At 34.9% G+C, this 18,440-nt stretch overlaps 1 protein-coding gene across 1 annotated transcript in view; it reads right to left on the reverse strand.

Moving 5' to 3' along the window:
* Window positions 1–740: 740 nt before the first annotated feature.
* The window catches only part of stw (straw), a 48,979-nt gene continuing 31,279 nt past the window's right edge, over window positions 741–18,440 (reverse strand). Inside the window, exons 2-10 of the mRNA XM_012361107.2 lie at window positions 10,724–11,093; window positions 10,084–10,368; window positions 9,471–9,744; window positions 8,987–9,191; window positions 7,019–7,203; window positions 6,084–6,279; window positions 5,370–5,582; window positions 4,793–5,023; window positions 741–4,284 (exon numbers count right to left, since the gene is read on the reverse strand). Coding sequence (XP_012216530.1) covers window positions 4,115–4,284; window positions 4,793–5,023; window positions 5,370–5,582; window positions 6,084–6,279; window positions 7,019–7,203; window positions 8,987–9,191; window positions 9,471–9,744; window positions 10,084–10,368; window positions 10,724–11,093 — 2,129 coding nt within the window. The 3' untranslated portion in view covers window positions 741–4,114. The remainder of the gene's footprint in view (window positions 4,285–4,792; window positions 5,024–5,369; window positions 5,583–6,083; window positions 6,280–7,018; window positions 7,204–8,986; window positions 9,192–9,470; window positions 9,745–10,083; window positions 10,369–10,723; window positions 11,094–18,440) is intronic.

An 18,440-nucleotide genomic window follows, 5' to 3' on the forward strand; every position in this document is an offset into this window, starting at 1 on the left:
TGAAATAACACAACATTATTGCGTTATAAATATTATAATGGAAATTAAAATGTTACTGGTGTTTTTAATATGGAAATCGAAATCGTAACGTTACGATTGGCAATTTTTTTCTAGAACGTCGTATCTTCTGTATGTCTTTATTATTTAATAATGATAATAATCGAATTACAAAACTTTTCACAACTTTTGCATTTCCATCCATATTGTTTTTATTTTAATTTTATTTGAATTAGTGCATATATCTGTAATTACGAATTTACCTTGGCGATTAACCAATTTGCCATTTTTTTCTGGAGATAATAAACGATCATAATGCGTATCTTTATCGGCATTATAATTTCTGCGATAATATGATAATAATGCTGCTCCGCCTACATGTACTGAATGAGCATCCGTCAAATGACTGTCATTAATACTAATGACGATAATTCCTATTATGAACTACATCTTATTTGCGTTTTTATTTTTCGAGAAATTTCTCCTTCTCTCGTGTCTAACTACCTCGGTGACCTTCTAGCTTATCTCTCTTCTTGTTTTAAGTAGGTAAATTATAACTATGCGGGAATCATTACATCTTCGCAAAATATACTCATTTGATCCACTGCGCGAAGTATACGTTGAATGACGTTTATATCAAAATAACTCCGGAGCCTTTATATGAAGATTGAGAGATGAATTTATAAAGCTTCCTATAAGTGAAGTAATAACGTCGATGTCGGCAAGGGAAATAAAAAGATCAGTGTTTTTAAAAACGATTTATTATTAAAAATATATTTTTAGAATAAAAGATCGAGTGGCCCGCAGCAGTAAACGTGCATGCGTCCACGCGCAAATGAGTATAACTCTCGCTTAAATACTCTATTTATATAAAACACGAAAACTCATTTTCTTGAATGGTAACTGCCGATACGGTATTAATTACAAGAGTAATTATACAGTTGGGAGAGGAGGAAGAGAACTGATATATTACTAGCTACAGGAATACTGGGAAATCTTCAGTATTACAATATTTACAATGATGTACCTGCTCGATTAAATCTAATAGTGGTCGGTAAAACTAATAAAATAACGGTAGAATCAAATCTCTGCATTGTAACGAGTACATTTTAATAAAATCAAGAATTCTCAAACTAAATAGCTGAACTAGATTTACTTACGTCAATGTAAAGAAACAAAATGACCATTCCAGGATTTTATCACCAAAAAGTTACTGTTTATAAAAAATATTTTTGACAAAAATAATAGAAAACTGCTTTAAACGTACAAAACAACTTTTGCGAGATTCTGAAAATATTTGAAGTGTATAGTTTAAGAACATTTTTAACTAGTAGGATAGATATAATACTGTCAAAAATTAATTACGCATATATAGCTGTTTAGCTGTCCTTAAGAATCCGATTAATATATTCTAAAAATGCGACGGAGTGAATGTAAACCAAGTCAATTGTGACATCGGAATATGTGACATGAATGACATGTTTTCGAATAATATAATTACTGTTTTAACAATTAAATAATAGCTATTAAGTAGCTAAAGTTTCTTATTTTTTATAATTATTTATCCTTATATTGATGTTGCAATTTGATTTAATGCAATAATATAAATATAGTGATCCAAACTGAAGATAATTAGCTCGATTTAAATTTTTGCACTCCTCATTGCCTGCGAATGAATCATGGCTGAATGAATCGTCGATGAAATCGTTCTCTATTAATAATTCTCGTTCCTCATTGTCGAGCCATTGAATTTCAAGTTTGTTCACAAGAAAGCGCAGAATTGACGTGCTTGTACTACAATTAATTAAACGGCAGGCACATTCTCCTCTTTTGTAAATTATTCTTACTTAAAGGTAAAAAGAGTATTAAAAGTAGCGTGTATTTGCTATCCCACAAAGCCATTATCCGTGTCTGCTCGAGCAGATCGGCGTACTGTCACTGTCTCCGAAGCCGACCGTTGAAAATTGTAAGTATTAAAGTTACATTCTTAATGCGACTTCGCTCTCATATCGCGAAATCGTATTGGTTTGCACGATTTTTAAATTATATTTGTTTCGATTTGTTAAAACGAGAAAACGGAACGGTCGACTTGAGAAAATAACAATTAACGGACTGCTCCGCATAACTCGGTGGCTTAATGTCAAAAGATTGCAAGTAAAAAAAAAGCAAGTTTTTAGTTGCAAAAATTCAATATTTTGCGTTGTATTTCTTTCGTATCAAGCCATCGAATTAAATTCGCTAGCAGATTGTTTCACGATTATGCTACTGAGTGTTTCGTGTTTCGATGAATATATATTCCGATGAGTATCCTCAGCGAAATAAACAGGAATGTATCTACAGGAATAAGGCACAATGTGTGTGCGTGTATGATTTGATCTCTTTGTATCTATGTATAATGTGTATCAGTATATTGATCTCTGTAAGTGTATTTATGTGTACATCCGGATGATTTAAGAGTTAATTGTGAGTTGCGTATACGTGAGTTACGTAGAGTATTTTACATAAAAAATGGAGGCACCATGAATAAACGTACAGCTATGTATTAGGGCGGTACACGGTAATATGTCAGCCTGCATTAGAGTGCCTTTGATATATCAATTTAAAGCGGGCGCTAGATGCGAAAGTTAATGCAAATCAGAAGAGAGAAAATAAATAGCGTGTTAATGTATTAATGCGTGTTGATGGTGAGTCACAAGAAGAATGATAGTCATACTTAACAACGGTCGCCATTTCGACATCGTTGCGATATCGGGTTGTTAAAATTTCAGTAACCGCGCTAATTTTATTCCCAGCGCTTTTATCGATTTAGTGTAATTTTTGGCTGACAGAGCAAAATTGAAATGCGCGAACTCAAACTGCTCGCAGCGCGAATTTACTCTCTAGCTAAAAGGTTGTTTCAGAAGTCTGGATCTGTTGAGGAAAATTTCTCGCTACCGCTAATGATCATCGCGTGCTTTCCCCAATTTATTAACATATCTCCTTCGACCTCAGAGACAAAGACAAAGTCAAAGACAAAGTCAAAGACAAAGAGAATAAAATGAAACATTTGATGAAAAAGACGTAGACATGATTAAAATGATAGATAAAAGAATATTTAGAGTTGAAAACATGGTTAATGGAAAATTAAATGTGACTAATTTAAATAAATATTATATTTTTATATTCAAAGATTATTTTTATCTTCGTACAAGTGTATCTATATTCTTTTTGGATATCAGCTGATATAGAAGAATCCCCAAATAATTTCGAAAATCGCGGATTCGGTGATCGTACAGATCCAGTCTGCTGGAAGAATGTTATTCTAATAATAATTCACCGCTCGGATCGCCGTCAAGATGCAAAGTTTTTCGGCGATTTTTCTCTTACATTATTTACCCCATTGCTCCCACATTAATATCTCGTTAAATGTAGTGACTATTTCTACATTATTTACAGAGCGTTACAAACGTTAGTAACATTTGTACGTTTTCATCTGAGATGCTTCACTCACCACATCAAAATTTGCAATTCTTGATGATCGTAGGCGTTACAGCGTTAAAAAAAAAAAAAGATCCGGTAAATATATTCTAGAATTATTCTAGAATATTGCTAGAATATATTCCGGAAATGTTCCACGATATTACATTTTACAGCAAAACAAAGTATAAAGTATATGTCTGAATTATACAGCAATGAAATGTGAATCTGCCTCGTGCAGGTTTCACGATGAGAAAGCACAACAAGAGATGACATGCAGTATAAACGACAGTGTGATGGGTGAAGCGTCTGGAACACAATAAATTATAGACTGCCGCCAACGTAGAGTCATTATCGCCGCTGAGAACGTTCCGCCGTTTCGCGACGCTTCTTCGTCAACCCGTTGTCTCGCGAGCCTCCTCGGAATCTAATTTACCTCCGCCGTCGTTCTCGCTTCCTAGCCGATTTTGTAAGGCAACGGGTCGACATCCAGATTCCTCGCCTGATCGATCGCCGTTCCGCGCCGAAAACGGCCGGCGAGGTTGCGTAGTTGAAAAAAAGAAAATTATTACATACTCGCGCTACTTTACAGGAATATGCTACATCATATGGACTTTGGAGCATCCCTCAGTGTCTGAGTTTGTTGCTCGCGATCGTGCAATCAGTGGAACGGATTCAGTGACAGCGGTGGCGTAATGGGCGGCAAATGATCACCGCAGGTCGGGAAGTTTGGTGGTATCGGTGGCAGATCCGCGTGCGTCCCCACGTGCAGGATTAGATTCATACCGATCAATATGTGGAACAAGAAATGGCAATGGAACAGCCAGTATCCTGTAAAGAGAGAGACACAGTATGTGTTATTTTTGGTATGGCATTATTGTGATTATTAAATTAAATTAAAGCGCTAGCTATTAATTTTGTCATTGGAAATATTTTTAATATTATAATTGCAATGATTAATCCTATTATGTTTAATATAATTATTTAAATTTTCTATTAACAATAATTTCACTTTCAAGTTTTAATCTTGTACAATGTACTACGTAATTTATGTCACATATTACGAGCTTAATTAATATGTGGCCAATTTGTGTTTAGCAGAAACAAGCCGCTAATTAACTTTTGTTAGCCAAGCGTTCATAAAAAAATGAACTTCAAGATCGCCAAGAAACGTGCAATTGATACGAAGAGTCAACTGAGATACTTTATAAAGTCGGACACAATAGTCGGTGTATGCAAATTTGCCGCGCTAACTTTCGCAATTACGCGAACGGGAGGCAGTTTGCATCTCATCAGACATTGCTGCGCGAAAAGTTTTCAATTGTCGTTGTTAACTTACCGGGATTATCCGCGCGGAAGCGGAAGATGACATAACCGTTGTTGGGAACGGCGATAGTATCTTTAGCGGGTGGCAGGTTGAACTGTCTGTGTAGGAGACCTCGCTTATCGAGATCGAGAGCATGCTTCAAATTGATCTTCTTCACATTCTTATCGGGAGAACGACCGATACCGACTATGTTGAAGGCGTATCCGTGCAAATGGAAGGGATGCGACAGGTTCGGTTGTTGTACTGCAATTGACCGTACACGAAGGAATTAAAAGTTTAATTTTACAAGATATACTTTTTTTTATATTGTATACAATAATTATATGAAGTTTTCAGCATCGCTTCAGCTTTACTAAATATGTTGCACGCAACGCGCGCCTGAAGTGCATTCCTTTTTAAACATACTATATTATTATATACAATATAATATATTATTATAAAGATTAAAAAACAGTAGAACCAGAAATATGATTAAAAATTTTTACTTTCGTTTTTTGTGCGCAATTTCTCTGAAATGTATTTTTCGGTTTCAACATCTTGTGTAAAGCGAGCACAGCTGTCATAACGGAAGCAAACGAGAGACACATACCTTCGTCTACGAGAACCACCTCGACGACCGCATTATGCGGTATGTCGACTTGATGCGTGCACATACAGTTGGCGCCGCAATCAGCCGGTCTGTTATCACCGTTGCAGAATTGTTCAGGCGGGATGTCATCGATCTGCGAGAGTGGAGGCGCCGGCGGGAACGTAAACGAGATCTCGTCGACGAGAGAAATCACGTGGTCGCCGGTCGGCGCAACTGCATATCGGGATTGTAAAATAAATCGCTATTAACTCTCGTAATAAGGGCCTTCAATCCTTAAGCGAACGAGCTTGGAAATTGCGATAAATTAATTGCGATATCAAATTTTCGTTAAAGAAACATTAAATTAATAAAAAAACGCTTGAGAGAAAGATGCGATTGTAATTTCAGAAATACCTTGTGTGTTTTTACGCGTGAACCGGTTTTGCGCTTTCTATATTATCAAGTCTAATTGTCTCGAAGAAAAAGCATCACCTGCATATATATCTCGCGAGTTACCTCGCGTAATTCTCTGAGTTTTCAGCATCACTACACCTTCGCTAAAGATGTTGCACGCAAGGCGCGCCTCGATTGCATCTCTTTATAAACATACCTTTCTAAGGATACCCGAGAAATGCCGTGTCTATGCAGACAAAAATCAAGCGCAATCATCGCGCGATGCGTTTGCTTCTTTTCTGCGGATTAAACCGGCTATTATGCTTATTAGCGCGTTCTTACCGAGGAAGCGATTGTAGGTCTGCGGCTGGAAGACCTCCTCCGGTCTGTAAAACAGGAAGCGGAACGGCAGGAAGATCTTCACATCGGGGCGTTGCTGGAGGATACCCTTATCAATGCGGCGGGCGTTCTTCAGTTGGCTCACGCAAATCGCATCTTCGCGCGGTCGGTTGCAAATGGCATCCAAGGGATTCAGAACCTGAAAAGGAGATATTTGAACATTTGTTTTCTCGTATTTTCCTCAATGCACGACGACGAAGTAAAATTACTGTTACTTTGAAAAACATTTTTAAGCTTAACAGTCTAAAATATTATTTTTCAATCATTTCTCTTATATCTATAATAAATATTTTTTATTTACTTTTCTATAAAAACAGATTCTTTATTTAATAATTCTTTTAAAGATCTTATGTTCCAAGATTTAGTTTATAATATTTAGCATTTTTTATTTTTTCAATAAAAAAAAATTAGGGCCTGAAAAGATTAGATCGAAAAGATTTATCAGGAGAATTTCTTCTCCTGCAGTGTGATGTTTCCGAGTGTCAAACCGCATCTTTCCTTCCATAACTATCAAGGATTGAGAGAGTTTCTCTTGTATCGCTTGAAGATAACATCCAAATCTTTTTTGCTGTTACATTTTGTAATTGATGAACGAATTATATTAAAATCTATATCTAATATTTCATTAAAGTATAAATAATAAATAAAAAAAATTTTTTAGTTTTTTAAGTGTATTTTCTTTTATCTGTAACATTCAATTACATATAAAATATAGATAACAATGCGATATATTAATTGTAAAATTAAATTTTACAAGATCCAAAGCTTTATAGACACGAAAGTTTTAATTTTGCCTTTCAATATTATTGCAACCAACTTGTACTTATACAAATGCATAAATCAGTAATCTTTGATATGAAAAGTGGATATACACTTACAACGCCTTGTGGAAGACCAAAGTCATACGTTGGTGGTGTAGTAGTAGGCTGATAAGGACCACGTGCGTATCGCAGAATAGCAAGTTGTTGGGATCGCGGAATACCACACTCTCCGAGCGAACGAAGTTGAATCCAATAAGCGCCGAGAGGCTGATCGGCATTTATAACGAAATCATAACGTTCACCTATTGTGGAAGTATAAAACTGTTAATAACACTAGCTTTAGGACAAAAAAATCATTTTTTTAAATGTATATCAAAATATTATTCCATAGAATGTTAAAATATACATTTTATTCATTTTTATGCCTTAAAATCTTATGTATTGATGTAATATAAGATTCTAAGATATACAAATAAAATAAATAGAATCTTATATCATGACCTTTAGCAGGTTACAACAACTTTATAATATACACTTCCTTGCATTGAAATATTATATTTAAAGAAAAAAATAATCTAGAACTATAAAATATGAAATTTCAATGTATTGTAATAAAGTTCTAAGCTTGCCAAATAATATGATATAAAATTCTACAGCATGAAAATGCATGAAATAAATAAAATCTTATATCATGACATTTTATAGGTTAAAATTTTAGAATATACATTTCCTTGCATTGAAATATTATATTTAAAGAAAAAAATGATCTAGAACTATAAAATATGAAATTTCAATGTATTGTAATAAAGTTCTAAACTTGTCAAATAATATGATATAAAATTCTACAGCATGAAAATGCATGAAATAAATAAAATCTTATATCATGACATTTTATAGATTAAAATTTTAAAATATACATTTCCTTGCATTGAAATATTATATTTTAAACCAAAAAATAGTTTAGAATTCTAAAATATGAAATTTCAATGCATCGTAATAAAGTTCTAAGGCTGTCAAATAATATGATATAAGATTCTATGGTATAAAAATAAATAAAATTAATAAAATCTTATATCATGACATTTTATAGGTTAGAACTTTAGAATGTACATTTCCTTGCATTGAAATATTATATTTTAAACAAACAATGGTCTAGAACTTTAAAATATGAAATTTCAATGTATCGTAATAAAGTTCTAAGCTTGTCAAATAATATGATATAAGATTCTACGGTATAAAAATGAATGAAATAAATAAAATCTTATATCATGACATTTTATAGGTTAGAACTTTAGCATATACATTTCATCGCATTGAAATATTATATTTTAAACAAAAAAATGGTTTAGAATTCTAAAATATGAAATTTCAGTGGATTGTAATAAAGTTCTAAGCTTGTCAAACAATATGATATAAGATTCTACGGTATAAAAATGAATGAAATAAATAAAATCTTATATCATAACATTTTATAGGTTATAACTTTAGAATGTACATTTCCTTGCATTGAAATGTTATATTTTAAAGAAAAAAATGGTCTAGAACTCTAAAATAGGAATTTTCAATTCATGGTAATAAAGTTTTAAGCCTGCTAAATGATATGATATAAGATTCTAAAGCATAAAAATGAAAAAAATAAATAGAATCTTATATGACATTTGATAGGTTAGAACTTCAGAATGACATTTTCCTTATTGTGGTGCATTAAAACTTTATATTTTAAACAAAGAAATGGTCTAGAATGTTAAAATGTATATTTTATTTGTTTTTATGCCTTAGAATCTTATATTATATCGATGTGATATAAGATTCTAAGGCATAAAAATAAATAAAATAAATAGAATCTTATACATAACATTTGTTAGGTCAGAATTTTAGAATGTAAGTTCATTTATTGCAATGCATTAAAGTCTTATATTTTAAACAAAAAAATGTGATCTAGAATTCTAGAATATAAGATTTCAATACATCATAGTAAAGTTCTAGATCTACTAAATGATATAATATAAGATTTTGAAGCATAAAAATGAATAAAATGCACATTTCAAAATTCTAAGTAGTAAAGAAAAATTTAAAATTCTTTACCTGAGAATGAGATTATAGTGTTCACTTGTGCTGGCTGTACAGCTTCACCATCGGTAGCGATAACGGTGAGAGTGTGACCTTCGACCGTAATTTGAGCCGGACATACTGATCCATATGAATTTATTAATCGGAATCGGTAACGACGGCCTGGAGTTATTGTGAATACTTCAAGAGGTGTGTTTGTCATAAAACCGGTATTAGGATCCTATAATGAAAAAATATGTTAAAAAATGTAAAAAATAAAATATTGATCCTATGATTACACTGTTTCTTCGCAATCATAAACCATATAAATAATAACTTAAGTTTAGCTATTCTCAGCTAAAAATAATAAAAATATTAAAAATTAAATATTTTTAAGTCTATTTTTTAATTTAAAAAAATTCTGAAAATTATTTAAATTTTATAAACTTTGCAAGAAAGTATGAAGTTTTTTTTATTCGTACATATCCGCAATGTATTAATTGATACATGAGTAACATACCCTAAATTGTCCTTTCCCATTAATTAGCACGCTTTCAGGTGCTTGACCGGTATTGACTGCAAGACGACCTGGAAAACGTTCGGCAGCGCTCTCGTGGAACCAGTCGCTGATGAGTATTACATGGGTGGTTAAATCGTAATCGTACAGATTGCTATTAGGATCCCTGCTCGGTGGCTGTCGGATCACTATGCTTCCGTAGAGACCATCCATCTTTTGCATGCCGGTGTGAGCATGCCAGAAGTGTGTACCTTCATTGCCAGCTGTCCATTGATACCTTTATAAATCATACAAGATTTTATGTCTATAAAACTGTTGAATAAATTTTACAATATATTAATTTATTTGATTAATTTATTGTATACGAAATACTACAGCTAAAAAATGCGAGTTCGAAAAAATTATTTTATAAAGAAATTTGAGAAAATTAAAAAATTAGGAAACAAAGATTTAAAATGCTTTAAAAAAGAAAATCTCTTTTATTCGTTTAATCGTTTAAATGTTTTTATTTCTTCGTTAAAAAAGCTTCGTATTGATTACAAGATTAAAAATTACAGAATTTCTATCTATAGAGGTGTAAATTTTAGTCATATTAGAAATCAAATCCTACGCATACCTGAACGTGTTACCCTCTTGAATGGGACACTGCGTCACGTAAGGCACACCATCATAATACTGCGATCCTCTCTGCCATACGCCGTGCCAGTGCAGTGTGACTTCCATTCCTTCTATGTGATTCTCTACGTCAACAACGACTTTGTCACCCTGGCACACCTGTATGCTCGGTCCAGGAATCATTCTGTTTGCGGTTAGAATACCGCGCTCCACTCCGTCCGCAAGAACACACTGGCACTCGCTCCACACGGTGTTGGTTGCATTTGGTGTACATACTTGACACGCTCTGAAAGTTTATCACGAGCTTGTATCTTTATCAAGATACCAAAATACCAAGAAAGATTTTATCTTCTTTATCAAGTATTCTTCTACCAAGAAAGATTTTGAAGACAATCTGTGTCTCCCGAAAAGATTGAAATTCTATACAAATATAACAGTAACTTCAGCTATTTTTTGTCAAAAATAATCAAATATTGAAAACAGAATATTTTATATTTTAAAGACAGAAAATATTTTTCTAAGAATCGTTCATATTACTTTGTAAACTAAAAAAAAACAATAGTGTGATTTTCAACATTATTAATGGATTAATATATTTTATTTTGAATTATTGCAAGACATAAGCGTTCACATGCACTTACGCTCCGAGCACGGTGTAATACTCGAGCGTGAAGTGGTAGTAGCATATTCTGGGCGGCTCGTTCTCACGGCAGGCACGAGCACACTCATCGGGCGATGAGAGCGATGGATTACGGCGTAATTCAGCGGTAGCGCGCTCATTATAATCGAGAGGCCTCGTCCTCGGCGGTCTTATCGTCACTCCTCGACTACCGAGGTTATCGATACCGCCGAAACCGCTGCGGAACACATTGTTGGTCGGATGAGTTTGCACCAAACCGTGGGCTGTAGGGAAGAACGTTGCGCTGGTATCCTGAGAGAAGATAGTATCAGTTTTGAGGGTGGGATTCCAGAATGAAGCTGATGTTGCCTGATCAGTCACTGTCGATTGAGCTGCAACAAATATATGACATTTCGATGAAAATGTGCAATATTTCATAAAAACAGTAATTATTTAAATTAAAGGCGATAGAAGGAAATGATCGAAGATGTTTATTAAAAAGATATTATTTTTAACATTTTAGTTTTTATTCAATAAAGCTATTTATAAAGTTAGTCGCTTTATAGACAAATTGGTTCAATTACAGTAAAAAGTTTTAGAAGAAAGCAATGAAACGTTAAACAAGACTTGTATTTAGATATTTATTTTTATGTTTATCATACGGCAAACTTCCAAGTTGCGAAATGATTAATAATACACAACAACATTGCAAACAGTTTCTTGTTGCTCGCAAATTTCGTATGATATCTATATCATTATTTCGTCGTTACAAGCAATGCCGCAACCGTATCATTAAGAACGCTCTTTCCATTTCTATTCGGCCATCAATCAGTCGCTTGAGCATGCGGTGTAGAAAAAATAGAAAACAGTCGACGTTCGAGCTCGTTATCCGTATAACAATCGCGTTCAATACAATTTTCATCGATACATGGAAAGTCACGTATATATCGAGATCGAGAATGACAACTTGATTACTTTTAGAATATCTCCGATTTAATGGGAGCCTTTGCAAATGCGGGTTGTAGTCGCACAATATTCATGCATTAATAGATGATCGGTCGTAGCCTAGAAAATCACGGAACATTATGGTCTGTGAAGCAGAAATTATTTTTGATTAAAATAGAAAGCTGAGTTTTTCGATCGTTAGATGGGAGGTCAGACTTAATAAGCACACTTGAATAGGAAACGTGAAAGTTTGATAAAGTTCCGACATTCTTGCACTAGGATAAATAGCATTCTCATTTAGAGAGATACATAGATCTTGATCGTAATTAAAGAAAGCCTCATATCTTCTTCAGGGTACAAATAATCCATGCTTATTTGCAGAATTTTTAAATTTTCGCAAACCTTAAATACTATAATTTTTATTTATTCCTTGCATTAATTTTTGCATAATAATGTGTGTTCTTCGGCATACCTGAGTATATCATGCACGATCAAATTCTTTTAACATCTATTTGTATAAAAAAATTAATTATGTATTGTTTTGTTATGTACGGAGCAATTTGATGTCTTTAGAAAATAGTCGTGATTTTACGGTTTAGATAATTTTTTCAAATATTTTATTTAAATAGTTATGTAGCTTTTATGAGATATTATAAATAACAGATACAATGTGTTGCATAAAAATTTATAAAATTTGAAGTAAAAGTAATTAACAAAAACTTTGATGGTTTTTTGTAATTTAGAGATCTTAGTTGATCATGCTTGAAGACCAAAAATAGTGTTTCTTCCAAAAAGTTAATTTGTAAGAATAGTAATTGTTTTCAATTATGTCTTTTTAGTCAATGGATAACAATCTACCATTGCACAACGATCAGATCGGCTTCTTTGACAGAATTCTTTAATCTGCGTTGAAGAGAAAAAGAAAAATCCACTTCGCGCATTGTAGTCACGTCTTAACAACAGTATGCCGTAATAGAATGTGCTATTAGTAAAGATCAGCCGGCCGCTGCTCAAGATTTATCTTGCGAGATTTTTCAAATGTGACGGCTAATATTTCATTCTTTACACCGGTTGATCGTTATGTGTGCTTGTTTGGATAAATGTATGATAAAGAATCATACGATAACATTCCACTTAATATCATATGGAAGATTTAGAATCATTGCACGCTTTCCGCTAATATTATATTAGTTTTGACTGTGTGATATTCCGAAATAATGAGTTTGCAATTATCTGTTAATTTAAATTTTAAATATTTTTTCTCAAAACAAATTATACGAAATTATGTTATTTTTAAATTAAGTGTATTTTAAATATAAAATGTATTTTACTTTATAATTGATATGAAAGCTATATATCCACAGATCTATGTTCTAAATTATGATCTTTATTAAAGAAAGTGTCAATTTCTCATAATTGCGACAAGAAGTTCAGCACGATTATTGCTGGAATGCAACTTTGTATTCTCTGCGCGGTAGCATCGACATTTTCTTTTTGCACTCAAGCGAAACTATTTTGATAGACTTCTTTTGCAAACCGTTTTCTTTCGTTGTAATAGTTTCACTGTGTCTTCTCGCAGAAATTAACTGCGAGAAATTTTTTTGATGTTAAAAACGTCGCTCGGAAAAAAAAAATTAAAAAAGCACAATTTAATAAAGGATGATAAATAATTCAATGGAATTAAAATAATTTTCAGTAAAATCAAGAATAAAATTTTGATAGATAGAATATAAATAAAATTCTATTCTTTGTTTGATATTATTTACGCAAACATAATATATTTGGTTTAATTTTTATTGGCAGAATTTTTAATTTTAAAAAATATTTAAAAATATCTAAAGCCAGCTATTTTAAATCTAAAGCCAGCTATTTTTTCAATTTATCGCAATTATCTGCATTTCTTATTTATTTTCGATGCCGTAAACCTGTTTGGATTGTTTCACTGTGATTTATTCCATGATTACGTGAATGACTCTAACGTATTCTGATCTACAATTGCTTACATTTCGAATCCTACGAAATTGCATCAAAGCATAACGCGTAGAAGGGCTACGCTCGTTAATCTTTTTTTTTTTCCATCGGAATCGTTACGTGTTATACGACGAGTGACGTAACGGGCGTGCATTCGACTACGAATTCCTGCTTCGTCTGATCGGTCTGGTGGATGTCGAAGTCAGAACGGCGTTTTCCAAACGTATCGCCGTCTGTTAATACATCGTACCGACAGAAATACCATTCCGACTACGCCGAATGATTTATATCTCGATGAAAATCGTGCCGTGCGCCGTAGTTGTGTTTCGCCGTTATGGCGCGTAATGCCCATTCTGCGAGATTTTTCCGTCCGTCCACGAAATGAAATAACGACTTATTATAGTCTAACTGGTAAGTCATGCCAGTCCGTTCGAGCAGGAATTTTTCCTTCGTCTAGTTATCAGTTAGAAAGTAGCCTGTGATTCGCCGCAATGTGGCGTGTAATATCATGTATTTTATATATATATATATATATATATATATATATATATATATATATAAATATTATATATAATATATAAAATTTAATGTTAAAGAATACATGTCTCGACCACAAGTTTCACATTTAATTTTAGTTACTGAACCCAACATGACGGATTTTAATTAATAAATGCACCGTGACAGACCTTAGTTCGGACAAAAGAGAACCTGCAGCTGAAAAGTCTGTGAATTTCTGCTGCAGGTCCACTTATGTGTCCGACAGGAACCGTCACGCGGATGCTTGCTACGAAGTACGACAATGGGGCGATGAGGCAATGTCGTGCTAGCTTGGTCGCGTCATTTAGAGCGAGCGCATAACACGGGCGTGTAAAACTCGCGAGTCGGCTGTTCATTATACCGGGCGTGATGGGTGACGACGCTCTGTCGTAAGACGTCGCCGTAAGCGCAAAGTCGCGGTTGTGCAAAGAAAAAAAAGGGAAAAAAAAATGAATTAAGTAAGACAAAATCGCGCTTTCACAGTCGCCCCCGCCGCTTCTTTTCCGCGCGGCAATTAATTCGTCACACTTCCATTTTTACGTCTGCCACGACCGTTCCACCGATTTTCGAGTAATGGTAACATCCTGAGGCGCGCGATGAGAGACCGATGCTTTCGCGATTGTCCCTAATCGTGAATTGCTAATGAAACGAGCAATTTTTGCGCGTAATTTTTGCTTATATAACATCGTATCGTAAATAGACGTATCGAATAATAAGATGCAGATTACTTGTAGCCATTTATTTCGTACAAAACAATGCAGACGTAAAATGGGAATTATTATTCTTCCTTTTTCTTTTGTTATTAGATTCTTATTTTTATTCGCATATTCCAGATAACCAGTTCTAACTGTTAGAAAAAAAAAACATATTTACGGCAAGAATTGAAGCTGCTTCTTCAAAGTAGAAGTTGCGGCCCGTTTTCGAGGTTCGTAGGTTAATTTGCACGCAATCGCGCGTGTCTAACTGCACTTTCTTCAATCCACCCATCTCTCTTTCTTTCATGCAACTCGACATGCTTCATAACAATGCACATTTTGATAGCAACCCTGTGATTAACTTCGCGCCTGTAGCGAGAACCGTCAGAGATCATTCGCATTCGTTAGTTATCTTAACGTCTTACTTGGACAGAAACACCTTTCAAGCAGCTCAATTTAATACATTTTTTACAATCCACAGTTCCCTGTTTTTTGTTTATTTTTCTGGGTCGCTTCTCATATCTGAACAAAGCAGAGACAATTTTCTAGCATCAAAATAAATGACACCGCGCACGTTTGAAGCATCCGAAAGCATTTGTGAAGAGAATTGCAACCGACATGAAGAAGCGAGATAAGGCAAAAAATCGCAAAATGTTATAATTGCCGGCGATTGTGTTTCCACTGGTTGGTATTTTCCTCGCAGAGATCGAGAGCTTTGTCGGTCGCAAATGCGGGCGCATCATTATTCGCTGTGAAATTAGAAACGATCGCCGAGGCGAGCATTAATTAATACTATCGGCAGATAATGTTACTAAATGTCAAACGTGACACGTAAGATCGCACGCGATATTCAGCGATTACAAATGCATATATCGGGTGTACGTTTTGTTTCTAATATAATAAATATGAAAGAAATGAATGACTTTGAATAAAATTATGCAATTTTGACATTATTTTTGCGTGATTTTTTTAACAGGCTGATTTTGATAATTATTTCTCGGATGTGACATAATCGCACAGGCGCAGGTAAAAATAAAGAAACGCGAAAATAATTTTACGAGGAAACAATGTGAAACACGTGAGGAAGTGAGAGCGAAATTCAAGAAGTTGCGTGATAAAAATGCACTTTCGTTTCGAGCAGTTAATTGCTCGCGTGCCAAATCGTAAAAGACCAGGCTCTACGCGAGTTGTTCCTATTTATGGAAAATATTGATTCAGCAAGAACGAAAGTGTGAAATGATCAACGTTTGCGCGGGGAGCAAAATGTGTTTACTTCCGACGATTGCGCTGCGCGAGTCGCGAAACACGAAACGAAGTGAGAAAAATCTCAGTATTATTCGTTCGGCGTGTTTCGGAAAGATCAGGTTTCCTTCTCACCACGTATGCACGTTATTGATATTTACCGTGGGAGTTGCTAGACCGCGAGATTGCGATCCTTCTTGTGAAAGTTCAAATAAAAGGCCACCAGTCAGCTCATGATGCGACGGTATCGAGTCGGGAACGTTTAATGTCGCATCTTGATCACAGTCCTTCGTCCTCGATTCGCGAGCACGAACGTCCAAAAGATATTCAAGTGTAATTCAGCTAATCCACGCTATTTCATTCAAGAAAGAATTTTGTAGAGTACAAAAATGTTTCTGCACTGATCTATGTACAATTATCTATTACAAGTTAACAATTATATTTACAGCATTTAAAGATTTTCTAATTATAAAAATATATTTCTCAAAACAAACGTAATTTTTGAATATTTTAATTTTACGATAGATTTTTTTATACCATCATGATTATCTGAAAAAAATATTCTACTATAAAAATATGATAATTTATATTCTAAACAACTTTTCCGGAATGTGGAAAGTGAGCAAACTAATTTTCCGAAGTTTATATTCCGAATCCATTTGCAATCAAGTCGAAGAAGACTGATTGCGAGTTAAGAAGCACATAAGCCGGAGGCAGCGGCAGATGGAAAGTGCGATGATCCGCTCGCAAACTTGGCCTTGTCCTTGCCCTCGTCTCATCTCACGGAACGTTGCTCGAAGAGTGTTTTGCTCCGCCGTGCGGTGTGATGCGATTGTGCAAACGTTTGTACACGGTGAGTGACAGAAAAAAGATAGAGGAATGAGAGTGTGTTGACGCGGGAGGAGTGGCCATATTAAGGATTGGCACGTAATGACGGCACGTAAACGCCGCTTCGATTGCGCGCTAATGAACGTGATGATCAACAGTTTACTCCGCAAATCGAGGGAAGCTCTTCCCGCGGAGTTACGTTTCAAATTATAACCGACGACGAAAGTCAATCGCGGTCACGTGCACCGCGAGAGGAGAAATTATCTCGACGGGCGTATTCATCATTAGCGTACGTCAATTTCAAGCTCAATTGGCGCATTTTATTGAAAGCGCGCGCTGGAAACTCGTGTGTTTCTCTTATCAAGAGACACGGTAGTGTCTCGCGCCAAGTTCACGCGCAGCGCAAGACCGACCGTGTATCTTTACGCGAGCCCGAAAGTTGAGACGAGCCGAGATTATCGGATCTCAATAACGGCTGGGCCGATTGAGTTGTTGTTAGGCTCAATCGATAGCGCATACCCAAATTACATAAGAAAAGTATGCTTGTTTTTACTGTAGGTGCTGTAGAAAAAAAGTTATAATAGTCCAAAGTCGAAATGTCTAAAATAGTACGATAAAAATGTCCAGCTAAAATGTCCATGTTCCGATTTCTGACGTTAGGTGCGCTGATGGCGCTGAGAAGCCGCGCGGCGCGCGCTTACGTTGGCATTTGCATTTATTTATCAAGAGACACGGTAGTGTCTCGCGCCAAGTTCACGCGCAGCGCAAGACCGACCGTGTATCTTTACGCGAGCACATGAGCTGATAGGAGTCGAGATTTTCATATCTCAATAATGCGTGGACCGATCGAATTTATAATAGGCTCAATCGATAGAGCACATGCGATTTACATAATAAAAGTATCTTTACTTTTTTTGTACATGCTTTCTAAAAAACTATATTAATTGCCAAAGTTTGCCAAAGTTTGCCAAAGTTTGCCAAAGTCGAAATATGCCGAAATCTATGTAAGCTTGGTCGTCGTCGTCTGTTCGTCATCCTTCTCTAATATATTAAACCGGACACGTGCGTGACGGGAGAAATGTTTCCTCGTATTATTGCCGTTGCGATTTAACATAGAAGACACCAACGGCTAGAAAAGTTTCCAAAAACATTGGAGATAAAAATCACTAGTCGAGATTTATTTAAAGCTCAAAAGACTCGGAATGACAAGAAACTTGACGTATGTTTGAAATAAATTCTGCTTATTTGTCTGTTTGTTCATCCAAGTTGAAATGGAAGATATTTTATACCGCTCATCTATCTTCGAAAGTCAACGATCCCGATTCCACGTGATTTATCTTCGAAATGAGAATAAAGTTGTTTCATCTTACGATCTCTCCGGGATCTTACGATCTCGTTCGATTGGCGGATTAACGCGGCTCGGCACGGTCGAGCAATTAACCGATAATTAATGCTGAAACACCGAGGCTCGCTTCTCTCGCTCGATCCTCTCGTCGTCGTTTCCTAAAGATCCCTCGTGTG

This window comes from Linepithema humile, chromosome 3 (genome assembly GCF_040581485.1).
Source record: "Linepithema humile isolate Giens D197 chromosome 3, Lhum_UNIL_v1.0, whole genome shotgun sequence".
Classification (NCBI taxonomy): domain Eukaryota; kingdom Metazoa; phylum Arthropoda; class Insecta; order Hymenoptera; family Formicidae; genus Linepithema; species Linepithema humile.